We start from the raw sequence: 27,641 nt of genomic DNA, 5'->3' as shown, positions 1-27,641 counted from the left end.
TCAGAATCACAAAGCCAACGCGACCAGACAGAGGCGCATACACTCAATCACACACGCACACACACACAGGCTCACACCCAGGAACTCAAATATAGAGTCATTCAGGCAGTCATTCAGTCAGTCAGTTGGGCTGTCATTTGGCAATAATACCGCAAACCGAAAATGCCTCAACTTTAGTGGAAGCCGGCAACGATCTGCACAGTAGGAGCAGCCCAGAGGCAGACCAAGGATGCATAGGGGTGGTCCCCACGGGCGGTGGGAGGCAGGCCCCAGACGTCGGCTTACCAACCACATTTGTCATTTAAGCTCAACCAAATGTAATATGAAAATCGGCATGAGCGAAAATGTCAACGTGCATTGTGGCAGCCAGAGTTTTGGGCGGTGCAATGGGCATATGGTGGTGCTTGGCTGGTTTGGTTCGGCATGTTGGGTGGCCTTTGGTGGTTTCGCGGCCTCGTCGCAGCAATGTTGTGTGGAATTTCCTGTCAAGCTAATTTCCTTTGGGTGCAACGTTGTTGGTTGCCATTTGGTTGGCTGACTGAATGCCAGCGCTTGACTGTTTGGCTGGTTCGTTGGCAGCTCGTTGAATCAATTCACCTGCATGCATAAAATATTTTCGTTGAAAAAATATTCAAACATTGCATATTTTATAGTTTATTGACTGTTGCTGTTACTACTGCTGCTGCTGCTGCTGCTGTTGCTGTTTCTGTATTTTTATTTTGTATGCCCGCACAACTTTTTAACTTGTCAACGGGCCCGACTTTGTTGTTGCATCGTGCTGTTGCTCTTGTTGTTCTTGGCTGCCCTTTTGGCAATTTACGTTGCGCAGTTGACACAAAATGAGCGACATGTAGGTCGTCCCCGTTGGATACACCCTCTACCGGCTGCCTTGCAACCTAACTGATTCCACGAATACCCTACCAACTTCTCTGTGTTTCATTTGCTATTTACCACCTTGACTTGTTTGCCAATTGCAGCAGCAGCAGCAGCAGCAGTAGCGTTTTTCAGCGTTACGTGTCGCGACATTTGGGAATTGTTTTGTGTGTTTTGCACATACAAAATATATACTTACACACTCACAGTGGCACACATACATATGTAGATACATGCATGAACATAATATGGTTATGTGAGCGTATCGTGTGGGTGCAATTTACATGCACTGCGTTTCTGGAATGTGTTATTAAAATTTATGTGCGAAAAAGGTGTCGAAATGCGGGCCAACAACAATAATAACAACAATAACGGACATGGCACCCGAGTCCCGTGCCTCAAAAAGGACACCAGCGACAACAACAAACACAACATGGTCAACGAATTATATTTATAGCACATACACAAACTCGTTGTTTTTCTTCATTTTTTTTTCTCAACAAAATGTGGAATATGTTGTTACAGAAAAGAAAGAACATGCTGGTTGTTTATGAAAAATATCCAGGCAAAGTTGTTGGGCAACAGAGCAACATTATATTCAGTTGCAGTTCACATGTTCTAGATATTAATTATATGCATTGAACACATTTTTTTTACAATAGTTGCAAATGAATTGAAATTGAATATTTTAATCTAATACTGTGCAGAGATATATTAACAGAACCAATTCGTAAAAACAGCAAAAATTTCATTTAAAATGTCGATTTGAATTATTCATCTAAATTCTGTAAGCTCAAATTTCCGAGCGTCCACAGTACGCCACTATTTAAACACGGCACGCAAAGTAAGTGGTAAATAAATATGGTATACGTAAAAACCAAATATTGCGCATACGCTGAGTTAGCCAAGGTTTTTTGTCATGCAACACGAGTGCAGAACGGCTGCATTCGAAATTCCAAGGCTAGAGCTGTTAGTGCTGTTGCTAATACATGCCTATTGGGTAGCTTGAATTTAGCTACAAGTATGTAACGTATTAAAATAAATTATGGTCTTCTATAGTTGTTGAATATTTGCATATATATTTTTATATTCATTGAAGAACTTAGACATTTTTCTTTGTACAAGTGCTTGTTTTCTATTTCCTCCATACAGCAATTCCCTGTAAGTTGTTGGGCTCCTTCGGCTTACCACTTCTGTTTCTACTGTTATTTTAGCATTGCGAAGCACCTCGGGGGCTGCGGTTATTTGCGTGTCTGCAATTTTGTTGGGCACTGCTGCACTTTCGAGCCATTTTTCGAGTGGTGTAATTAAGAAAGCAAAAAGCGAAAGCTCAAGGGGCTGCAACGAGCCAAGGAAAAACGTCACTTGAGCTAAGCCACACAGAAAACTGAATGGCGCCCTCGCCGCCAGTCCCCTCTCAGCAAAAGAGTTTTAAATGACAAAAAATATCATTAACTGACAGATTCAAAGATGCAGACTTGAAATTGTGGTTGCAGCCCGTTCTACTATTCGCTTATCAGTTGTGCAACAGCAAGCGGCAGTTGCTGCTCTATTCTGGCCAAAAGTTAAACTTGGCTCAGCAAACTTACAAATACAAACACACACACATAGGCAGAAAATCTCTCTCTGTGTGCGTGTGTTGGTCTGTATCTCTGTGCGTGCGAGATTTACACCTGCTGCATATTGTTGACGTGCCACATCAGAGTTGGCTGTTTTGAAATTATAAACCTTTTGACGCCGAGTGGTCGTAGCAGCTTTTAGCTCTCAGCAGGATCAACATATATTCCTGCTGCTGCCTCTCCCCATCTCTCTGGCACTTGGCTGATACTTTTTAGCAAAGCTGTCAGTGTCAAAGTGACTGTCAACATGCCATTCAAAATGAAAATTAATAACAATATGCAAACAGCAGCAGCAGCAACAGCAGCAGCAGCAGCGCCAGCAATCGCAATGCCACAGACAGCCACGCCCACAAATACATTCTGCATATAAATGTGTAAGTCTGTGTGTGTGTGTGTGTGTATGAGCTATGTGACCACATGCAGGTGCAGCTCTTAGTGGGTTTAGCTTTGGATAGCTGCCAGGTTTTAGCTTTTAATGCAAAAGTTGTCAAGTTCAACAATCGATGCAACTACACATGTGAGCACTTGATTTTCACATAACGTAATGGAAATGGCGGTTTTTGTGGTCGCACTCTATGATGAAAGTTATTTTTATATCTAGTTTGGTTTAATTCTTTTTCCTTTTTTTTTTGCATTTCAACGTTTTTTTTTTGCTTTTTCATTATTTCTGAAGAAATTGAGTACAATAAAGTTGCGTATGTGAAGAAAACATATCGAAAAAGTCTATCTTAGAGGGTAACCAGCAAAAGGTCGCCGGTTCAAATCCATCAGCAATTCTCGTATAGTGTCAAGTCAAGCATTAACTTGATGTGTAGTTCTTTTTCTTGTGCCATTTCTTTCCTCAGACTGACCTTGCTTACATTTAGTGCTTTCACTGGTTAGCCACAAGATTATTTGGGTGGCCTTTCCCTTACACCAATTGAACCCGCGACCTATTACAACATTCTCTGCAATCTAACGTGCCTCCCTGTAATCCCATATACCCATTCTCAATGGCTGCCAAGTATTTGGACACACACACACAAAATGCTTGGTTGGCACAAAACGCAAAACCGACAACTGTTCAACTAATTTCAAATTAAACTCAACGATGGCGAGGACATTCGGCGTGTCTGTTGGCTTCCTCAACCCATGCTGCACGTCCGTCGTTGTCCTGCCAAGGACTATCACGAACAATTTTTCAGCATTTAAACACTCAAGTGCCAAGCTAATAAACGATATTAGTGCCAAAGCTCATTTCAACAAATATTCTATATGTGTGTGTACCAACTAGTGTGACTGTGTCTGTGTGTATGAGAGTATACTTACTGTTACTGCTACTGCTACAGCTACTGCTGCTGCTGCTGCTGCTGCTGCTGGTGTGCAAACATTTTCCGAACAGTTACCAAATAAAAATGATTAGGAACGTGACTAAGAGTGCGAAAAATGTTATTTACTTAGCTGATGTGCGCTATGGGGCCAGACACAGCGAACAACGATGGGTTATGCACACACACACACACACACATATATATACTTAAAATATATACACATGCACACGACAGAGATACACACACACACACACACACACCTATGTGCTGTGTGGGCGAGTGACAAAAGTTTGGTGCATTGCGGTATGTACCAAGAGAAATGCAAAACTAAAAGATATCTCTTAGCATTATTTTTTTTAAGAGCCGAGAAAAATTAAGGTGGTTTTTGAATAATCATATATATTAAATTAAATGAATTAAATTATATGTCTGTGTTAATGTTATTTTTTATATATGTTTTGGAATAGATAATTGGCTTGTCGGCATAAAAATCTACAGCTTAGTACAAAGATTCTAAAAGCTTTACCCTTCGACATCCTTCAATTGTAAATTGGCTATAAATTTTAGGTAAATGTTCTTAGATTAAATATATAAACCAAAGCTGATCAAATAGTCTTTGTTCACATAGCTAGCTTACTTTTTGAATTTGTATAGGGTATGACAAGAAGTTTTGCTAGATGCACAGTTTTTTTGGTGTTGAAAAAATACTTGAAAATTACATGAAAACTACGCACAGCAATGGCAATAAATGACAACACAGCCGGGGCACGCCCACTTGTGCGCCCTTCAGTCAACACTCGGCGCAAAATTTCATATCTTTGGGGCTTTCATTCAAGTGTGTGTATGTGTGTGTGTATTTGTAAGGGGATTTTTTTCATCATCTTCTTTACCACTTGCAAACTATTTTTAAACAATTTCTGGGTGCACGCAATGCCACGCCCAGCCCACATGACGCCCACTCTTGGCCAAAAGGGAAATGGCGCTGATAAGAGTTTTGTAGCAGCGGCAAAAGCGGAAAAAATGCGTCGTTATACAATATGCACCAGTCGAGTAGGGTGAAAGGAAATGGATGGGTGCCTCTACAAGTGTGTGCGTGTGTGTTTGTGTGTGTGTGTGCGTGTATGCTGGTGTGTTCTGCATATTTGCACAGTGTAAACTTTCAGCGGAGCAAGAGAGCGAGCAAAAGAGGGCACATTGTTTTTGCTGCTGGTGCTGGTGCAACTGCTGTTGCTGCTGCCAACTGCTTTGCCGCTCGAAAGTAGGCAAAACTATTTAAAGGCCGAAATGCTTTCCACTTTTTGGCCAAGGATTCTGTTGCATGCTGCAGCAGCAGCAGCTGCTTGTTTTATTTTCATATCCTGTGGTTCTCAACTTCCTTCACATGCGTTTTCTCTCGCCTTGCTGGCAGGAAATGTTGATAAAAGTGTTGCCATAACGACAACGTCGTCCCATTTAAATCATTTATAGTTTACGAGTATACAAGCCCTTTTCACTGCCTATAGCATGGCAAAATTACTTTCAGATGCTCGAAGGTTAATTGTGTAATTGATTGGAAATGATTGTAAAGCATTGTATAGGTGGATAAGACTCAAAGAACTTGTGCAAGCGATAATAGACAAAAGAGCCTAATCGATGTAGAACTATGTAAGAAGAATGCAGCAGATTGATGAAGCAAGCTCTTAGCATATTTGAATGTAAATCAAAGTAGGACACTCGGAAATCGTTTTAGGGAATTTACATATATTTAAGATTAAAATTAACAAAAATATGTAAGCATTTTCTTCATGATTTCAACATTTTTCAACAGAAAAGTTGAAAATAAAGTTAATTTGAACATAAAATACACATTTTGCCAAGTTAATGTACAGAATCTGATGCCTTAAAACGAAATCAATTTGTTTAAGTTTTGTTTGTTTGGGCTGATTTAAAAATTAATTAGCTCTATAAATTTTCATAAAATATTTGGCATTCCAATGATAATTATAATTAAAATAGATTATTTCATTGACCCAAATTGGTCTATTTTATGCTATATTTTTGTATATGTTCGTAAACTTCCACTAGAATATAAACGAGAAAGCAGGGCTAGCTACGCCACGCCGAAGATCTAATACCCCTGCAGACCCAACATTTTCATAATGCTCATAGTGTGACTATCTTGACTCGGCTGTTGATACTGATTAAGAATATATATGCATTATGGGGTCGGGGATATCTATTATAATAATCTCTGCAGGGGTATAAAAAATTAAATGTCTAATGTAAGCAAAGTATTTCTGTTTAAGCTGCACTTTTTCTGTCGGCTTTTCTGCTACACCTCATGCTGATTGAAAAGTCTGACTGCAGACATTTGAAAGACAACGAACTGAAATTGTGGTTAAGAACATGCACTTAAATTATAAAACACTGAGCTCGGCGAACAAACTCAGCAACATTTGAACAAAAACTCTGAAATCAATGATACATGGCCACTCGCCGGTCCAGTTGCCAGACAAAACCTACCGCAGAAGCTGAGAGGATTTTAGCATTTTGCCGACATCAACTAAACTTCAAGCTTAGCTGGTGTGGGTGAAATGAATTACATTTTTGTTGCTCTTACTTTGTTTTCTTTTTGGTGGTGCTCACAAAACATTTTATAATATTTACAACAGCAATAAACCCATTTCCTACGTGGGCGTGGTCAAACAAATAAAAAAAAAAAAAAAATGGTTGTAACTGCACAAACACCGACCCCAAGACAATTCCGCATCCTGTTGACTAAACACATGTTCGCCTGTATGCTGCATGCAACTGTGTACACTTATTTACTGAATTTTCTCTTTTGTGGCACTGTTGAGAATTTTCTCGACGTCAGCTGTTTGCCATTGGCATCCGACCAGAAGTAAAATCCCAACCAACAGCACATTAGTTAAGTATAAAATTTTAATAGTGGCCATGGCACGAGTCTGAGAGTCCTCAACATTGGCCAACAATTTGTATGCCTCCCAGTGCCAACTGTGACAACTTCTCCACAGCGCAAAGCGTGCGCATGAAGGGAGGTAGGGAGGTGATGGCAAATTTGTGCAAATTTGGCTTGTGGCCAGAACTACTTTACAGTTGTGCGGGCAGGCGGCTAAAATTGTTGTGAAATTTTAACTAATATAAGAGACACAGCGGCATGGGACAGTTTGTTGTGGGTGCCTGTTGAGAAGTATTTTCACATTTTAACAGATCTTCTTAGCAAGAATTTAAATCTGAAGCAAATATTTTTACTCGCAGAACCAATCATCTAATCTAAATTTGAATACAAATGAAAAGATCTAAAAATATATATCTACAGGTTTTCAATAAGTAAATTCTAGTTAAATATATAATTTTTAATAGGGCTACCGCATGAATATGGGGTTTTTCCTTCCTTTATGTATAAATATTAATATGGAACATTTATCTGAACTTCTGCATGCATGCCTGTTATGCTGTTAACTTTTGAATTTCTAACTGAAAAAAAAACAATTTTTTTTTTGGAATAATAAACGAAACGTATTGAAAGTTATTAACAATTAATTCTGCCATGCCTTTTTTTTCTCAATTCATGTCAAATTAGCTGCCTTGTCTACAGTCTAAAATGTTCGTATCTCTTATTTCTAGACCGTTGTCTCTTGTTTCGCTGTGCAAATATCATTCAGCATTTTTTTTTCTTCTATCACTTGCCATTTTGTGTGGTTTTTGCAGCTAATATTTGCTGGCGCTTCCTGAGTAGCTGTCCCTGTCTCGTTGTCAATGCGCTAGGTAAAATGGCAAATCAAACAATGCTAAAAATACACTGTGCATATGTGTGTGTGTGTGTGTGTGTGTGTGTTTATATTTTTGGGCTTGGTTCTTTTGTTTGGCTGAGCAAATGTAGCAGAAATCTTACTTAAGTGAATTCAGGCCGAAATCTTAGTTAATTTTTATGGCAAATATGTTAAGCTAACCAAAACCAAAAACATTGTGTGCTGCTCACAAGGTGCTTTAGCTGATGTCCTTGCTGACATCAAGACTAAGCTCTCTGGCTTTGTCATACTAATTGAAGCTATAAGAAACTCAAATTGCTAGACAACGGGTCAGTTAACATGTCTGGGATTTGGTTAGGCAATTTAAAAACGGAAAATAGGTATTCCCGTAGCTGTCTGGTAGAGTGTACGAAAACAATTGGGCTATAAACTGATGTTACGTGGCGTATGCTTAATATGCGCTGCTGCTACTGCAGGACGAACATAAATATTCAAAGGAGACTTGCATGCACAATATTTGCGGTCTTATTGCGCAAACGTCGCATTGTCATGTCTACAAATTTATTGCCAGCCATTCATTCGGCTTTGCTCAAAAACAAATTTTTGAACATGGCCAAACGAAAAAAAAAAAAAGAAGAAAATAGATAACTCATGGCACACGTTGGCCGCCAATGCCAATTGCTGTCAAATGATATGTTGCTTACCTATATCGACTATATTCGTTTTTTCTCTCCTGCTTCTTTATGATTATTATTGGATTGCATTGTTATGCAATGAAAGTCATTATTTGTGTGACGGTGCGGGCTGGGCGTGACAGAGGATTGTGTTTGACAATTGCGTGCCCAAAAATAGCAAAAAACTCTTATTGGATTTCAAAGACATTGAAGAAATATGGCCATGCCATAGCATGTTACATGCTCTACAAGTCTATTGATTTGTTATGACGACAATGACAACGACAACGCCAACGTCAGCGCTGGATGTGGGGTCGAGCGTTTGGCTGCTATAACAACAATGTCTATCATTCATTTATATAAGCTAAAAGCAAAAAATTCGCCCATAAACGACAAGAATGTCGTCAAGTGTTGCCATGGCCATTGTTGTAGCTGCTGTTATTGTTGCTGTCGTGTTGATTGCTGTTGCTGCTGCTGCTGCTGCTGCTGCTCTCCTTGTTGACATTTTCATTAGCAAATTAATTTTAATTGATTACATTTTATGCGCAAATGTGTAGACAACAGCGTTCGGTAGCTCTTCGATATATTGAATTACCATTTTATTTATAGCTTGGCTGTCTTTTTATTCACTTTCCACTACTTGCCAGCAAATTTCTGGTTGGTAATAATGTGATAATATTAGTTGATTTCATTTGTGCGGAGGGACACATAATTTCATTAAAGTAACCTGAGAACGCAGCTGAAATTGACAATGCAGAGTGCGCCTCAAAGCACAATTTGTTCTCAGTTTTCAGAGCTTCTCATATTCGAAGACAATTTCGATTATAATAAAGGTACATAACGTAACGAGAGTGCTTAAATACCTTAATGCTATGAGGTGGACGTTTCCAAAGTAGAATCTTATAGGATTTTTTACAAAAAATTGCATAAACATATTACGATTTTCAAATAGTTATTAGAAACAAATTTTATCTTACTTTTTTTTTCAACTTCAGCTTATAAGTGGCTGATTTAATAGAAAGTTCACATTCACGAGTTCTTAAAGTATTAAAATATTTCAAGATTTCTCAGATAGTATTTGTTTTCGACCATTTCATTATTTCATGTCGAAATTAAGAAGCTTGCAATTTGCAAAATACCTTTTCTTATATTCTTTTGCCTCGCGAGCGCAAGTTGAAAAAGTTTTTAAGCACGCACCACAAAATGGACAAAAAAATAGAAGAACTTTCAACATGTTAACTTTAAGTTCAATTTGCTGCAATGATGCGACAAAAATTCAAACCGAGGGGCAGCTAACAGTGGTGTAAGGTGTTCTTATCTCAAGTACTTACCTTGTTGCCAGATCCCGATGTACGAAATTCATTTGCTCCAAATGCTTCATGCCCGATGCAATTTGTGTGGCAATGTAGACTAAGCAGCCATAGCTACAAGACGTTGTTGCATGGTTGGTGGGGCATGGTGGGGCATGGTGGGGCACGAAACGGATGCCGGGCGGAGGAGGATGCCAACGTCAAATGAGAATTTGAAAAGTTTTCGCGTGTGGTAAGGACCACAACGACAACGACAACGAATACGATGACGATAGCAGCGGCAGCAGCAGCAAAGTTAACGAAGTTTTTACATCCGTTTGCGCATGTTGTTGGTGGTTGTTCGGTGGTGGATCGGCGTAATCATTGAACACGAGACCGGAAGTGTAGCGTCGGCAAATGGCGTCGGTAACGGAAACATGATAAAAACGCACGCAAAAACGCAGCCAAAAACCAAAAGAGACAGAACATTAGAGTGTTGTTCAGTTAAGCGCCAAAGCACAAGTATATTCTTTCTCTCTTTCTCTCTCTTCTTTTGTATCTTCACCTACCTCAGACTCTTGTTGGCCATCAGTCCGCTTGTTTCAGCCACATGCTCCTGCAGAAATTGATTCAAGTCGCCCAGACAATTCGAATAGTCCTGCACAATACATATGGGCTCGTCCCGCAGGCAGGCGCCCACCAAGCGAGCCACATTCGCATCGCTGAGACGCGCCAACTGCTTAGCCTTGCTGCGAAATTCCTTTCTCAGATGATCGCTTGCACCAGGACGAAGTGTGGCAACTGCGACAAGGGTGGCGCTGTTAGTAATATAAGAAACAAAGAAGATAATATAAGTTAGCGGATGTTAAAGTTGTGTTTAGATTTACGAGAGAAAGTACTTAAAAGCAACTTAGATCTTATTTTCCTAGGATCAATTTATTTAGATGTTTTTTCCTATAATATCCGATGCCTGGTTATGTTTTTGTATTTAATGTCATTCAAATGGACTCTTTCTTTTTACACATTTTTTACCTCATTTAAAATAGTTCTGAATTTCTATGAATCCAAATGTATTCATAATATAAAATATCCTTGGTATGAGAAGCTTAGTAGCACAAGCCGGTCAATACAGATGCGATACTTGAACTATTGATAAGTGTTCCCTTTTTGTAGGTAACTTATATGTAAACCGCAAATAACTCAACTACTGCAAGTGCTATTCAGTCACAGGTTCCGCTGTTCCGCCCCAGTTTTCCATCACAATGCCACCAATAGCTACAGTCTATATCAATTGAAATACGTATGCCCATGACAATTGAGCTCTAGCGCAAAAATCAATTAGAGCAGCTCAACAATGTCCTGTTTCATGTCCTGGCGCTGCTGCTGCTTCGATAGCTGTCAATAGTCGTCCTGGCAATTTTGATACGTTTCGTAACAATTCGATTTGCCTGCTTGCTTTAATAGTTTTGCGGTTAGAAAGCCACAAAACGTATTACGTATACGTAATATTGCACTGCAGTGGCAGAAAAAGCAACAGCAGCAGTAAAGCTGACCCCTGGCTGCAGGTTCTCGGCAGCTGTATGCAAAATAATTAACACACACACGCACACATGTACACATACGCACACACTCGCAACTGAATTGCTCGGAGGGTCTGCTCTGTGCTAAAACTTCAAGTGGCCGGCATCGAATGAGGTCGTCCGCCTGCCTGCCAGACTGCTGGCCTCTCATGTGGGGCGTGGCCGTCTGATAAAATATTAATAGACAGCTGGATAGACAGTTATCAGACAACAGATGGACTTTATTGTCCTAGACCACAGATGAAAATTATAATAGACATGCAAGTGGAAAATCAAACTCGCACACACACACACACACACACGTTACGCATACGCCGTGCTGTCTGCGAAAATGAAAACATTTCACTGCAGCATATAGAGAAGGTTGTAGCCAATGCATGGCCACGCCCTATGTGCTTATATATGTATAATGTGCAATAAAAAGCTTTAATTAAACGGCAAAAATGAAATCAAAGGTAACGCAGCATCCACAATCCCCGTCGTCGTCGACGACCCCTGCCAACAAACCATATACAATGAACGTATTCGCCGCCCGAATTGTCTCGACAACGTCTGATATTTTTGGTCCTGTTACTGCAGAGCCAGTGCTCCTGTTGACATTGCTATTGCTGTTGTTGTTGTTGTTGTTGTTGCCTTTTTTGGTTCAACTTTTCATAATGGAATTTCTGATAAGCTTTTTTGTGGCCAGCATGTGCTGATGTTGTTGTTGTTGTTGTTGTTACCGCAGACGTGGCATTATATCCCGCAAGCCTGCAACCTGCAACCTGCAACTACTACCTGCAGCAGATTGAGTCGGTCCATCTCACAGCCTCATATCGGTTTCGCTTTGCTTTATGTCTTTTCATCCAACAATTTGATGTCCTCTATATGTGTGTGTGTGTGTGTGTGTGGAATTAAAGTATTGCGGTTTTTCTTATTGTCAACTATTGTTATACCATGTTTTGATTTTGCTTTCTAACAATCTGACAACGTTAGCGACATGTTCACTGGTATCTATATCCTTTATATAAATTGGGCAATCTTTTTTTTCGTTGAAAAGCAATTTGACAAAATATATGTTGCATTTGATGGAAAAATGTCCTGATTGGTTATAATTGCTGTACATTTTGTGCGGGTTATTTTTGCTAAACGCTAAAAATCGTTATATGGCATTTTTGTTATCTTTATAGACCTTTACTAAAGGTATTTTCTAGGCGCCCTCTTTATGTAACCATATGTTTGTTTGCAAGCGTGTTTAATGTTATTAATATTTATCAGCGCTGGGATACGCTTGCAGATATTATGCGTTATATGGCGGAAGTAATTTGAACCCTTTTAAATCAATTTGTTTTGCTAATTTTAATAGACAGTATATAAGAAACGTCAGTTAAACTCATTAGGTACAACTGTTCTGTAAAAATGAAGTTCATTATCGGGCTTATTTGTGCTCTTTTTTTAGCTGAAAGCGCGTACGAAGCTAGGATTCCTCCATGGTAAAATGCCTCCATGTTCATATGTATATATATTTGATTTTGTATAATTTTTTATCGCTCTTTCCTTCGCAGCACTAACTTTGGATGCAATTGGGACGAAGGTGCATAAGTATGTACATTTTAATTTACAATTTGCTGCAAATCATAATAAAAAGCAAGTAACAATTGTGGCTTAGCAATAAGAGATTTTGAGTATTTGGGTAACATTTCAATTTAAATGTGAGAACTGCAGATCGAACTATCTCACAGCCTTGGTTTCGCTTTGTTTTATTCCTTTTCATCTAACCATTCGATAAAAGTAATAATGTTTCTCTTATTGTCAAATATTGTGCTACAATTTTTTATTTCATTTCTAACCATCTGACAACGTTAACGACAGGTTCACTAATATCTATATACTTTTTCGTTGAGAAGCAATTTGGCTTTATGTTAAATATACGTTACGTTTGACATGCCATGATAAGCTATAATTCCTATAAGTTTCAAAAAGGTCCACGAATGCTTTATGCGCAGTGTTTATTTTATTCATACGCATTGTGCTTATGTTAATTACAATTAGTAATTATTACCTTTGGTATACGCTTGAATGCAGTTGTTTTGATTTATATTGCGGAATTAATTTGAAGCATTTGAAATCAATTAGTTTTGCTAATTTAATGAGATTTCAATAGACAGTAAATAAGGAACGCCAGCTAAACGTTTTAATTGACGGAAAATATATTTCTATTAAAATGAAACTTTATTATCGGACTTAGTTGAGCATTTTGTGGATGCTATCGAAGCGTTGTGTTTGCTTATTCATTTGTATTTGAGAACTGCAGACGTACTCGCTCTCACTTCAACTCAAAAATATTCTTTAGGCTCATAGTTAGAATCCTAATCTGCTAGTGTACACAAAGCTACAGCATTCGAGAAGTTACACAAAATGTGTTCAAGTGGGATTCTCAAAACAGCAGCCACCATTGTGAAGTATAGTTGGAAAATGGCCTGTAAGCCTAATGCAGCTCATTTTGTGTTGTGCTCTGAATTTTAGTTGCATTTTCCGAATGTTTTTCGGCCGCTTGCAGCAGACACAACAACTTGGTTAAGTGTATGGTGCGGCGGCAATGGGTGGGTTAGGCTAAGGTTGGGTAGGGTAAGTTTGGGTTGGGCTGTGTTGGGTGCACTACTTACTTCAACACATTTGTTTCGCACAAATGCAGTTCACCAAATACGCCCGAGCCGAGCTTCTCGACGATGACCAGCGACTGGCGCGGAAACTCCTGCACTTGGCAATTGGCCTGCTCCTCGTTGATGTCGGCGAAATTAGCGCTCATATCCAAATTGTAATGATGTGGTTTGCCGCCTGTTGGCGTGGGCGTGGTCGCTGCCGTATTTGAGGAGCTCATACTCAACGAGCCGCTACTCTGAGAGCCCGGCGGCCCAGTCACTGGTTTGCTGCAAATTGGTGTTGCTGCGTAATATTTCTCTGGTGGCGGTGGCACGGGTGGTACTGCCACTGCTACTGCTGCTGCAGCTGCCGCCGAAACAACTGGAGCCGCAACGATGGATGCGTTCAGTGAGCTGCGGGCGGTGCCGGTGACGGTGCCAGCGGCATTTGGCAGCAGCTGCTGCATATGAGGCACCGCATAGTCCTGGCACACAATGTCCGGCACATCTGTGCAAAGAAGACAGAGAAAGTGAGAAAGAGTGAGAAAGAGTCAGCAAAGGATGGTTTTGAGTTCAGAGAGTGTTAATTTTTGACCATAAAACAGGGCTGTACAACTGCACCTCACTGAAAACAATAAACTTTTAAGCGCCATTTTACGTGCCAGGCAAAAGTTTTGTCGGGCCAACGAATTATACAAAAGATGCCACAACATTTTACAGAAATTCTAGTGAAATTTACACTCTACTACACAAGTCGTAAATGAATGTGCGCCGCAAGTTGCGAGTCGTTTTTAAATTCTTTTAACTAAAATCTAGCAGAGCAAATGAAAAAAAAAATGGATCGTAAACTAAATTGAAATTTGAAGAAAAAAGAAGTGGTACAACTGAAGAAAATTAAGAGATAATTACTAAACGCCGTTGCATGGCTTAATATAAACTTTTAGAGTTTGAGCCGGGTACGACGACTAATTGATTAAATATTTGATATTTAATAGTGTTGAATATAATTAATATTCAATTGCTGGATAATATTTGCTTCTTAATAAATTTGTTTTTGTAATATATTTGTTATATTATATGTTGCCCCAAGTACATAAATTTAATATTTTCATACATCTGAGCAGATTGATCGATTTATCTAAAAACAAATAAGCTCCATTTTTAATCTAAACATAAAAACAATTTTTTAAATTAAGTGGGTGTTTGAAATTATGAGAAGTCTAGACTTATTTTCTAACGATTTCTGTATCTTGAAGGCGTTTGCATTTCCCTTAACTATTCGAATTTATAAAATTTTTCACAAATTCTAAACATAGTCAAATTTAGGTGAAACAGTTCTGCCAAACACATGAGTGTTGTAAAAGGACATTTATTTTACAGTTCACCAGTTGCCTGCTGCTTGAAGCATATGAAGACAGCAGGCGTACCCTGGGCCACTCATAAATTGAAACTAGAGGGCACACCGAATGCAACTCTGGGCTGAGCATTTTGTCTGCCTTTCTGGCAATCCCCAGCTCAATGTAATGCCATCTCCTTCAGGCAACTGGGTGCCTTTGTCTCTCGTTTTCATTTGTCTTGTCCAGGACTTTTGTGCCTTCAACTTCAAACTTTTCCCATTTAGTCAACTCTCATTGCACATAGAAAAGAAAAAGTGAGTGAGTGCGAGAGAGAGGCATCCCGGGGGCAAGACAAAATGGCGTGTGGCAAAAAACTAAATGAAATTAATTGCAACTTGGCGTTGTGCTGTCTCCCTTGCGCACACTGTTATCAACTATCCTCTATCCGAGGCAAGTTTTAATTTTATTGTTGTTGTAATAACATTATTTAGTTTGTGTGCGGCTCATTGTCAGTCTGTTTTTCGGCCTTACTGTTGCCTGTCATTTTTGCATTCGTAGTGGGAAAACATAAAATAACACTGAGAAAGAGACAGGGAGAGAAGAAGAGCTATAGAGACAGACTAAGAGACAGCCAACGAACGTTAATGACAAAACTTTTCGACGACTGTGCAAAATTCGTATGCAAGTTGTCGGAATGTGCACTATGCATGTGTTTGTGTTTGTGTGTGTGTGTGTGTGTATATGCGTGTGTGTATATCTATGTGCTTGAGCAATCAGTGCCTCAGCCTTAAAGTTGCACTGAAGTTTTGTGGCCTTACTTGATATTGCAGAAATCTCAAATACTCTACTTCAATTGGAGCATTGTCGAATTTACACCCCAAATGGTTTTTAAAAATTGTTCATAAAAAAATGTAAAATCGATTTCTCATGTGGGAAAAAATGCCCTATGCAGCATCAATTCATAGCTTTTACATCACTGAATTCAACTAAAAAATATTGGTATTTTTAATTATTTAAATGATAAATATAAAATAAACTTTACTTTCCCCCGCCTTATTTGCACTATTCGCACAAGCTATTCTATATTCCATTTATAGCTCTTTAAATTAAGTATTCGATTGTCTTATGTAGAGCTATGCAAATTGCGACCCGCTTTTAAGCGAATTTCGTGCTTGGGCTCACGCTTATTGCCGTGTTTACTTGCATGCAATGTTATTATGTGAAGTTTTTCGCCGTGATTTTGATGTGGGGGAGCTTTGCGAGTGCAAATTGGCAGTTGACTTCAAAAATGGACTTTAATTGGAGTGTGTGTGTGTGTGTGTGGAGTAGTGTGCGAGCAGTTGTTGCTGGCAGAAGTTTTCCAACGAAGTTTGAAGGACTCAATTTGAAGCGTGCGGTACGCGCGAGACTGTGACGAGTGCTGGAAATGGGAATAGGTTGGGAATTGGGCTGAAGTTAAAGCGTAAATGGCAATGTAGCTCTACCATGGCTAAAGTTATAATTTATTTGAGCTAAATTAAATTATTACGGCAACAGACAGACAAAGATACGAACGGAATAGAGCATTAAGTGGGGCGGATGGGAGACAATGACAAATATTTGGTGCCCAGTTATAAAATGCACCCAAAGGCAACATCACAAAACTTTTTGGCAAATGACTCGAGCGCATGAAAGGCGTGCCATAAACGTTGCTGATGATGATGACAATGGCTATGCTGATGATAATGATGATGCTAGTGATGGCCCAGGAATGTGTGCAAACAATGTGCCTGTGTCCTGACCAGCATGTTGTCGATTTTATGTGCCCTGCTTCGTGTCTCTCCGAGATAAACGCAAGGGCCGCAAAAATGTGTAGCATGCCTTTAGGCGACGGACACAAGACATTAGAATTCATTACAAATTATGTAGCTCAACTTCTTCTAACCCCAAACCGAAAGCTCCACGTTCCATGTTTGGCAATTAAACAGTGCACATGTTACTCGACGAATACATGAAAAGTAACCTATGTTGGACACGATGACATTTAGTTACTCTGCACAAGGCATTCGCTTGGATTAGTTCTGCTTAGTATTTAACTAGCTAACTGAAGGTTCACTGAAAGGAGTCCTCTGTTTTATTATTGACTATGTGCCGGAAGAAGGCATAAAGAATTCTCGTAAGCGGATTGGGAAGTCAAAAGCCTGTTTACACTAAATCCATGCGAATTTCTTTTGACTAAGATATTAGTTGAAATTTAAGTTCAACTCAAGTGCGTTTTTATTTTCAGTAAGTTTCCATGAGTAGAAAGGAAAATTTAACTGAAGAAATACGCATTCTCATATGGAGCAATATTTAATAATATGCCAAATTCCATTAATAATATTAATCATTTGTTTGTGATATAAATTTTAAACAAACATTTACCAAAGCTTTTTATAAAAGCGCTCCTCCTTAATTAGATTTATTATAAAAATAATTTAATAAATATATTTAAATAATTAAATCAGAATACAAATGTTAAAATGAAAGTGTTAGCAAGTTCATATGCCCCATTGCATACCCTATTTTTTGGGGGATCAGTTTTGCCGGTCTGGCGACTAAGCAATTCAAAATTATGTCCTGCGGCGCGAACAACGCGCGTTCGTTTTTTTTTTCTTTTTTGATTGTTGGTGCTCTTGTTCCGGCTGCTACTTCAGCACCGCTGGCAGAGTCCATCACACTGGACTTTCATGTTGTGCGCTAAATTAAGCATTGCTTCGTACTCGCATTTGTCTTCTTTTTTTGTTTGTTGCGTTTTTGTTGTTGTTTGCAACGTAGCAGCAACATTTGCATGTCCTGTCACAGGCAGGACGCAAAACATCAAACTCATCAGCTGCGACACCAGCAGCAGGAACAGAAGCAGGAGTAGAACCGGGAGCGGGTGCTAAAGCTTGAGCCATGCTGTGAGCGCTGTTAATGGCCCATGGCACCAGCAGCAGCAGCAGCAGCAACAGCCCATCATGGTGCAACTGAAAGCCGGGACCTCTTGCCCCTTTGCGTGAACTCACCTGTATAGTCCGGAGTTACATGCTGACGCTGCAGGTCATTCATGGAGCAGGCACTGGCCGCGCTTGTGTACATGTTCACATTGAAGGGCTCATGGTACAGACTGTTCTTGTCAATGGACGACTCATTGTCATCCATTGTTGTGACCACCTGAGGGCGAAAGGTGAAAGAAAAAAAAAAATAGAAAAATTAAAACATACAGTGTAAAAAAATTGACGCCTAGCTCTTTTTGTTGAGCTTTGGCAGCCACTACAGTGCAGCTTTTAATCATGATTTCTGCATATGGAGCCCGGGCTCACCCGTAAAACCTTTGTGCGTTGGCAGCAGCAATTTTTAACTTTTTTTTTCGCTCGTCCCCCGAATTTTTATTTTTTTTTTTTTGGTTCTTGATGTTTGACATGCATTTTGGGTGGTGACTGCCCACAGTGCGACAACAGCTTATGCACTTTTCATGTCAGCCGGTTAGTGGCCAAACTAAACGCCGCTTGGTATTTGTACAGATATTCATTTTACCCACCTTTAAGACGCCATTGCCGTTGAGTCGCTTATCGACGCCGCCGAGTGTGTCCGGATTGAAATTATGCTGAAATGCATCCAAAACATTGCCACGTCCGCGTCCGCGCTTATTGCGAGCTATTATCAACAGGATAATAACGACAAGGAAGAGTATAATTGTTGCCAGCACTGTGATTATGACGCCAACGAAACTTGTTTCCGGCTCCTGATGGTCAATGGGCTTCGGCGAGATAACTGCAAGCAAAAGCGAAGAGCAAAAGAGAGCTGTATGATGTGATATGAAACAACAGGCTGGCAGTTACAACTCTGGCGAGCAACTAAAAGTTAATGAGAAAAAAAAGTGCAACGCTTTGCAAAATTCGTATTTAATGAAAAAGTTTTTTTGTTGCTCTTTTTGTGCATTTTCTTGTGTCGGATGGGATAAAGATTATTTATGGAAAACATCCATCAAAATATTTGAGGCGTGGTGTAGCTTATTGTTGGGCTTTAAATTGCCCCAACACTCTTTTGTTTGTTAACTCATTGTAAGTGCTGAGGCCGAGTAATTAAAGAGCTCACTCCAGCACTTTTGCTGGTGGGTCGATGTACAACATTATCAAGCATTATGTTTAGTATTTCAAGAACTGTCGATGCTGGCTAATTTGGGGTGCATTAAATGAAAAATATTTACCACAGATAGCGAACTGAACAATAATGTTATTAATTCAAATACTTTTTGCGGGATTGATCGACTTTTATGCTCGCTGATAAATTTATTATTTTTATTTAATTGATAATAGCGCTCAAAATTATATTAATAAATAATATATATAATTTATGCGGACACATTGATCAAAAAAGCAATTAAATATTTCTGCTGCGGACAGCAATTAAAATTTAAAATTTTAGCTAATTTTCCAAGAAAAAGTTAAAATATTAAAATCTAATGCGGCTGAAAGGTGATTTTGAAAATAATTTGCGCCAGCAACTAGTAAGTAAACCAGTCACTGACATTTCGCGTATACATTTTGGTATAATCAGTTGATCTCTATTCGCATTGCACTTACCTTGGGTGGTATGTTGACTCCTCTCGCCACCGCTGCTGACAGCTCGGCCCACCTCATCGCGTTGCAACGGATATTCGGATGTATTTGGCACACCGGCGCCATTTGTAGGCGGTACATTGAGCAGCTCCTCATCTGTGAAATTGCCCACTACGGGCACTGCAAACAAGACAAAACAGAGAGAGAGAGAGAGAGAGAGAGAGTGAGAGGAGCTCAAAAATGTGGGTTAGAATGCGTTGAGAGATTCGCCAACGAAATAGGAAATAGGCTGCATAAAGATTGCAGCAAACGAGGTGAGCTGTGGGTGGCAAACTGTTGCCTGACAGCTGCCCGTCTTGATAAGCCAGCCGAGCTAATGGGTCTCAGTGAGCAATTAGCGAGAGGGAAAAAGAGAGATTCGCGATTATTATGATAAATGAGCTGTTACACAGTCTGGTGTCAACGCTGACGCTGAGTAGACCGTCTCGTTGAGTGCCAATTAGTGTTGCATACTTTTAGGTGGTTGCCACGCCCAAAACACTATCGCGACAGGCGTTGAAGCGTGTGCAGTATTTGCTGTTGACCTTTCGCGCAGCCAGACAATAAACAGAAGCGGCGAAAACGCCATCATCCAACCCAGACAGTCGTCAATAACAACAGCTAGCACCGAACTCGCCCACACTCTATCATTTGCTGTTTACCCAGCGGACTGTTGCTGACTTTGTTTTCGTTAGCCAGTATGGTTATCCTGGTACGGAGCACAATTTCCAAATGCATTTCCGCCTCGGGCGTTTGTTGAACTCCGCTCGATATTTAAAAACAAAAAGGCGAACGTTTTGCAGGAAATTTCCAAAAATGGTAGAAATAACGTTGAGGGAAATGCAAATTTTTACAGCTCTTGGCATTGATTTTGAACTTGTTTGCTTGTTATTGTTGTTGTTGTTGTTGTTGTTGTTGTTGTTGTTGTTGCCGCCGCCGCCGCGTGTCGTCTATTTTCTTTGGCGTCAAGTTTTTTGTTGTTACAAAAGTTTTTTGTTTACTTTCGTGTGTTTGAATTTGCCATGCAAATAGCGACGGCAACAAAAATTTTGCCATTCTGTTGGTTGTTGGTTTGGGCAATGCTTGTGGCATCAAAGTTCGTCCGCCGCAGCAAAAGTAGCATTGGGAATTGTGTGCGGGCCAACAGACTCCCAAAAGCCGTGTCATATGTTCTGTGAACCTAAACGAACCCAAAATATGTTAATTTGTTAGCGCTGCCAGAGACAAAATGTTAATATCTCCACTTGAAATATTAAGAGGTGCATGCGGAGAATATGTGATACGATAAAAACACAGATCGATGAATGGGAACGGATTAGCATTGCGTTAGTTATTCTGAAGCTTTGCCTGAGCGCTTGAGCAATGTCCTTGCATTATAAAGAACATACAAAGTAAATTAAAAACGTAATGAAATCATATTCTATAATATGTAATATTTATTATACATTTAAAATTTTTGGAAACATATCTACAAAGAGCTCAACAGTTAATAAGTAGATTATCAAATATGGTGAACTCAATACATATCGTATACATAAGATGCTGTCCAGTTCGCAACAAACGAAATTCTGATGCAGATTTATGTTTAATTTCCGCCTGTATGTGTGTATATTCATCTGGCCGTACAAGGTATATATTATAATCAGTTGGAATATGCACGTGACCTCCATTAACATCGCATTGTTTGGCTGTCATCAGTTTCCTTCCTTTTCTTCTTGCCGTACGCATTGATTGCATTATGCACTCGGCAATTTAATGCTTTCAATATCAATGCACTTTGGCTTTGGCACTTCAACTCAACCATTAAGCAAATTACGAGCCGAAATTCCAAATGCATGAAAATCATGCACATTGTTGCAATTCGCTCGAATGCGCTCAAGGCCAGTCAGATGGCAGGCTACCTACAATGCAGCAAATCAACTGCATCATATGCTGATGCAATTCATCTAGCACCAACTACTACACGCAGTTATTCGCATTACCATTCAGCGCTATATGACACGCACACATCGACACCATTCCACCCTACCAAACACCCACATTCAAAAACACTCAAAAAGCACTCTCAGTTCTCGAATTCAAAACGATTTTCAATTAGAAAGGATTAAGCGAGGGAGATTGCAGACGGATTTAAAGCGCAGCAACAGCGAAGTTATTGAAATGAATTTGTATGCAGCGATTGCTTGACTGACTCACCGACTAAATGTCTGTCTGTCTATCTGTCTGGGTAAATGAATGCCTGGCTGACTGACTGACTGACTGAACAGAATGCATCAAAATCAAAATCCAAGCAAAACACAAGCAACAACAAACAAAAGAGGTCGTCGTACAATCTGGAGTACGCGGGGCGCCAACATGCAAAATATATTGCAATGTTATTGATTTATAAGGCAAAGCACTTGCAAAGCTTAAATACGCTCCATTTCAAAAAAAAAAAAAAAAGTTTCAGAATGAAATCTGCAAATGGGAAAACAAAAAAAATGAAAACAAATCTATAAGCAAGAGGAACCAAGACACAGCCAGTGCCAATGGCAAAGCCAACAAAAGAGAATCACAAATGAGGCAAAAGTCGATGATTAAATTCCCTTTACAGGGGGTTTATCATAAGGTATGATTGTGCTTATTAGCTCGGACATAAAACGTAACGTTAATAAATATTTAATCAAGTAAAACATTTTAGTCAATTCGAATTGGGCAGAGAGGAATATTAGAAAGTATTCTTTAAACGGAAAAAAATGAATGCATTTTAAATCTGTAAGACTTGCTTATGAAAGTCTTTTTTTTTTTTTAAATATATTTTTAATGTTTGCTTATAAATCATGTTAAGCGTAAAACATTCTCGACATTTATCCTTAAAAGAACATCTCTTAATCGTCTTTTAACTTGTGCAAAAGACACTTCATTGATTTTACTTGATAGAAAAATCTGGGCTACAATGGGGCAATTAATTTTCCTACTTTTATATCGATTTAGGTATTTTATTTCAATGGTATTGATCTTAAATATGAACTGCTAAAAATTCGCAATCAATCGCATCGAGTCTGTACTCTGTGCAGCCTTATTTGTTTATTGCGAAATCAACGGTATAGTTAGCATACCTTATGCTGCATAGAACATTCAAAAAGCAGTGCAGCTCTTTATTATGCAACGTGTAAAAAGAGGAAGCTAGAGGCAGGAAGGCACGATGTTGCCCCGCTGCCATTGCCAACCAGCCGCTCCTCTCCTTGTGTAGTACCCATGGCTCTGTGCTCCGTGTGCTCATTGAGTTGCAAATTTCAAATGCACAAAAGTAATGCAACTCATTTAATTTTCACAATATCCTTGTGCTTTGCTTCTGGTTGTAGTCGAGCATATGCCAGGGCTGCTGTTTCTGCCCTCTAAGCTGAAGCTCTCTCTCTCTCTCTCTCTCTCGCTGCCTTTCTGTCTCGCTCGCCTGCTCTGTCTCTGCTTTTGTCGCAGTATATGTGGGCTTCCGTTTCCTATGCTTGTTACAATGGCTGACTCGGTTCCCAGTTACGTTTTCCCTCCCGCCTGTCCACTCTTTCTCTCTCAGTCAGCCTGCTTTGTATCACTCTATGCACAATTGCACACAGCACACACACGCACACTTGTAGAAAAACAAAGCTCCCAGCTGGCTTAGTAGCGATGTGAGTTAAGTAAAAATTGGTTCATAGCCTGCCTCTCAGTTGGTAATATATTTTGCACCATCGACACAGAGTCGCGTCGGATTCGACTCGAGTCGAGCAGAGTGGAGCGGAGTAGAGCGGAGTGGATAGGAGTCGAGTGTAGAGTCGAGCCGCTCCAGTTCGAGTCGTTTGCCAGGGGTTTTAATGAAATGCGCAACGAATTTTTAGTGTCAGTGGAATTTTCAATTGCTCAAAGTTGTTGTCCTTGTTGTTGTTGTTGTTGCCGTTGCAGTTGCAGTTTATGTTTGAAGAGCCGCTACCGTTGGGCGCACTGAGTTTTCTAGTTTGCCTGGCTAAATTATGTTTACTGCTTGGTTTATTCGTTGTATGTTGCAGCAATTGCTCTAAACAAGTCATGTGAGTATTTAAGAGAGTTTTCCCATCATTCCCCGACCACAGCCCGGCAGCCTCATATTTTCAACCAGGTGTGCAGTAAATGAAAATTAAACAGTTGGCCAGCTAAACAGATACTTAAAATATTTGGCTGTTTGCACTGTTTTAGCCATAAAAGTGCTGTAAGTCGAAATGTGGAGTGAAAAATTACTCCGAGCTAAGGCTTAGGTTTCCACTAACCAATAGGAGCCATAGCTTTGGTGCTAGCTTTTGATAGACTCCGTTTAGACAGCTGAAAATTTGACTTTTAGTTTGAATAAATTATTTATTTATCAAATTATTTGATATGAGAGACCAATAAAATATGTAATAAAAGTTACCAGGCATCGTCCTGCTGATATTAATTTTGGTACCCAATTGAATGCCAATAAAAAATCGTACACCATTTTTATGTAAGTCCCAATTGAATTTTCTTATAAAATTGATGTTGTGGGCAACTAAAGTAAAATGTAAATAATTCCTTTTTACCCACTTTAAAAAAGAAATATATACACCCACTGAATATAATGCCAACTAGCTGACTTAACAGCCTTCCCTAACTGGCCACTTGTATTGTGCTCGTAAACTCGATAATAACTAACTAAATTACTTGGTGCAACCTGTCGCGTTATCAACGCTTTAAATTCACTAACAAGTCAACGCGAACGGGCATAAAAAATTAATTTAAACTACAAAGAACAGAGGCACATCAACTACCCTCCACCTTGTCGGCCACCTTGCCCCTCCGCCGGTCGCTGGCGTTGACAACGAATGCATTCGCATTTATTGCAGGTGGCGCACCATGTGGCCAGCAAGGAAGGTGGCAACCCAGTTAACCCTTTTTATCCACTACAAATAAGGAGGGTTTGATTACATTGTCATTAAATTTGTAACGCTCTGAAAGAGGCAGTAGGAAAGCTATTTTGCTATATTATATAGGTTCACTTGGAAAGATCGGACAGAAACAAACTTATTATGAGACCTTTTGTTTTTTCTTATGAATTCTTGAACAATATTGATGTATGCCATGCTATGTTGTAAGGCTTTGTGGGAAAAAACGGTTGAAAAATAAATTTTGATATAGAAAACTCTTCTGTTCTTGCAGATATTTTCAGCATACCATATGCGAAGCCGTAATGCCTACAAGGGTATTTAATCTTCGGCGTGCCAAAGAGCGCTGTTCCTTATTTTTATTATTTCTTGCAACTTTTACGTTTTTGCGTGCTCGTGTTACATTTTTTAATAAAATAATTTTTGCTGCAACAGTTTTTGGCCCAGCGGGCATGTTGCGTTGCGGTTGGGAGACTTGGGCTCGCATTCTCTCTCTCTCTCTCTCACCTGATATAAATGTAATCTCGCTGAGCATCATCCAGCGGGCGGCGAAATACAAATGCAACTGCAGATAACGCCCCAGGCGATGATGTAATTTGATTGTCACGTCGCGTGCATGATCCAGCACTTGGTCGGGCATGTAGGAGAACTGAACCGGCTCCCCAACAAACTGGCGTCCGCCAATGCTGAAGAAAACTTTGGCGTGCACAAACACCTGCAAGTGCGAGAAAGAGAGAGATTGAGAGGGAGTAAACAAAAATGAGTAACAGTTGGACACCTGAAAGTGTCCATGTGTCTGTGTGTGTGTGTGTGTGTGCGAGTGTGTGTGTGACTGGCATAATAATTAAAGTAATCACATTTATTTTATTTTTTACGACGCGTTTGTTCTTCATTTTCTTTGCCCGCGAATTGTATTCTCATATTTGTTAGCCCCGCTGACAGTTTTGGTCAAGCGACAGTCCAAGGTTCAGTTATGGACGCGCCACGGAAGTGCCTCGTAAAAAAAAAATACACAGCTGAGAAAAAAAATCATGTATTTATAAATACAACATTTACTTTTGGTTGGTTACTTTTTTATTTTGGGGCCAGCCGGATGTGTAAGTGTTGTCTTTCCCATTGCCAATTGGGCTGAGCATGGCTAATGAGTTGTCGTTGACGTTAAGAGGTGTTGCTTGGACTTTGTTTGAGCGCTGAATGCATTGAATATTAATAGAAATCATGGGCTCGGTAGCTAACAATTTATTATAAAGCTTATAAACTTTATTTGTATGTTATCTTATAAATAGTTGTGTGTGGGCACTATGGATAATCCTACAAACAGAACATATATTTCTCGTATATTTTAGGAAACCGCCAGAAAATAAGAAGTTTTCTTGATTATCTTTTTGCTATATGCGTATCAGCTACAGGCGAATCATAATCCGAAATGAGCTATTTTCCCTTTACACTAGCTAAATGTCAGATCCTTTTCCAAAGCCCACCTGTCAAAGTGCTTTTCAACAAACTTTCACAGGCAAACTGCCCTCCGCAAAAGCAGCAGCTAACGGAAGTCAGCCACTTAAAGAGACAAACAATCTGATGAGTCTAAGCCTGCCCTCCCAAGACTAATTAATAGGACCACACGTAGACGTTGACCCCCACGACAATGTCTTAATCGGGGCTATAAATCTGGGCACGCATTTTAAAGAGTACACAAGGAGTTGATAGAGAAAAGGAGAGAGTGAGAGGAAGAGGTGGTTGGGGGAACGTTGCCGCTCATTAGAAATGCTAAAGACAAAGTCAAACAAACAGACGCTAACCGACAACACAAGAGCTCAAGAGGCTTATCGAACATCTGACATGTAATGACTTGGAGTTCGACTTGGACTTGGACTGGAGCTGGGTGCTGAGTGCTGAGTGTTGAGTGCGGAGCGCTAGAGTGGGTTGCCAGTTGAGGCGCAGGTGCGGTGAAAGGTGCAGCAGCCACACGCGTGTCATAATTAAAACGCAATTAGCATAATTTTGGGCTTATCAATGCATCACAAATGGCATTTTGAGTATTTATTGCACGACCGCAAAGTGTCCCATGGCAACGTGTCCGGGTCCGTGTCCGGGTCCGAGATCGGGTCCAGAGCTGCTGGCCCCCAAAGCCGCTCTAAGTAATTTTATGACTTATGGGTCATTCCGAATGGCGCTGGCCAAGCAAATGGTAATGAAAAATCATAAAAATGAGAATTATAGCGACTGAGCCAAAGACGAGGACGTCGTCGTTGATTCTGTGTAAATTATGGGCAACCATAAAGCGAATGGTCAATGGCCAAGTCGGCCAGCCAGACGACCGCATTGACCAGGTAGGCTGCTGCCACCCCAGACACTCGACATTGGCGCTGACTGTGATTCCAGCCTCGCCCCCCAAGCTCTTCACTTCACGTACAAATGGCGGCAACAAATCAAAGCGCCCCAAGAAAATTTGTGGTAATTGAAATTTTATGTGCCGCTTGAATCTGCTGCCAATTGGCTGCATACTTTGTGGTTAATTACGTCAGCAGATTTGTTTAGAAACACAGAAATCTACAGAGCAGCTATCTAGAGTGGCATCTCCAACTACTGATTGAGCTGGTTTGCTTCTTAAATCGAAAAGCATGTGGAAATTACTCGTATATTTAAAAAGCATCGTAAATTTTAGACATAGGCAGTGAAGTTGCGAGTCATCAGAACCATTCAAGTAATCATAATTAAATGTAGATAAGTATTTATCCAAATGGATAGAAACATACAGAATTCTTGATTAGCACAGGTTATGCCTTGCTTGTAAGAACACTCAAGATTTTATATTTATGTGGTTTTATAGTTAGAATGTAGTAAAAAGATTGGTTTATTGTGGAGGTAAATCATAAAAGTTCTAATGTTGCTCTATAAAATATGTAAGCCCTGCCGCGGATCTTAAAATGATGTATGAAAATGTTTCACATATTGCAAGGGATTTAATCAACTAATAGTAAAGAATTTCTTCAAAAACAAAATTTATTTTCAGAGTCTGCGTTTAAAAACCAGGCTATGTGTGGGTATATTGTTCGCGGTACCTACTAAAGTTAACTAAATAGTTTTCAACTTTAG

At 39.8% G+C, this 27,641-nt stretch overlaps 1 protein-coding gene and 1 long non-coding RNA gene across 3 annotated transcripts in view; one reads left to right on the top strand and one right to left on the bottom strand.

The window, feature by feature from the left end:
- Positions 1-27,641, bottom strand: part of Ddr (discoidin domain-containing receptor 2) — a 133,948-nt gene that overhangs the window by 40,606 nt on the left and 65,701 nt on the right. For both annotated transcript variants that reach the window (XM_032437903.2, XM_002051307.4), the window contains exons 8-14: positions 25,053-25,260; positions 19,642-19,797; positions 18,597-18,829; positions 18,082-18,229; positions 13,743-14,226; positions 10,087-10,335; positions 9,560-9,652 (exon numbers count right to left, since the gene is read on the bottom strand). In XM_032437903.2, coding sequence (XP_032293794.1) covers positions 9,560-9,652; positions 10,087-10,335; positions 13,743-14,226; positions 18,082-18,229; positions 18,597-18,829; positions 19,642-19,797; positions 25,053-25,260 — 1,571 coding nt within the window. The remainder of the gene's footprint in view (positions 1-9,559; positions 9,653-10,086; positions 10,336-13,742; positions 14,227-18,081; positions 18,230-18,596; positions 18,830-19,641; positions 19,798-25,052; positions 25,261-27,641) is intronic.
- On the top strand, positions 12,476-12,751 carry LOC26530878 (uncharacterized). Its single transcript, XR_001450127.2, has 2 exons — positions 12,476-12,569; positions 12,642-12,751. It is a non-coding gene; the product is annotated as an uncharacterized lncRNA (long non-coding RNA).

This window comes from Drosophila virilis, chromosome 4 (assembly GCF_030788295.1).
Source record: "Drosophila virilis strain 15010-1051.87 chromosome 4, Dvir_AGI_RSII-ME, whole genome shotgun sequence".
Lineage (NCBI taxonomy): Eukaryota > Metazoa > Arthropoda > Insecta > Diptera > Drosophilidae > Drosophila > Drosophila virilis.
This window is presented reverse-complemented; position numbering and strand designations above follow the sequence as displayed.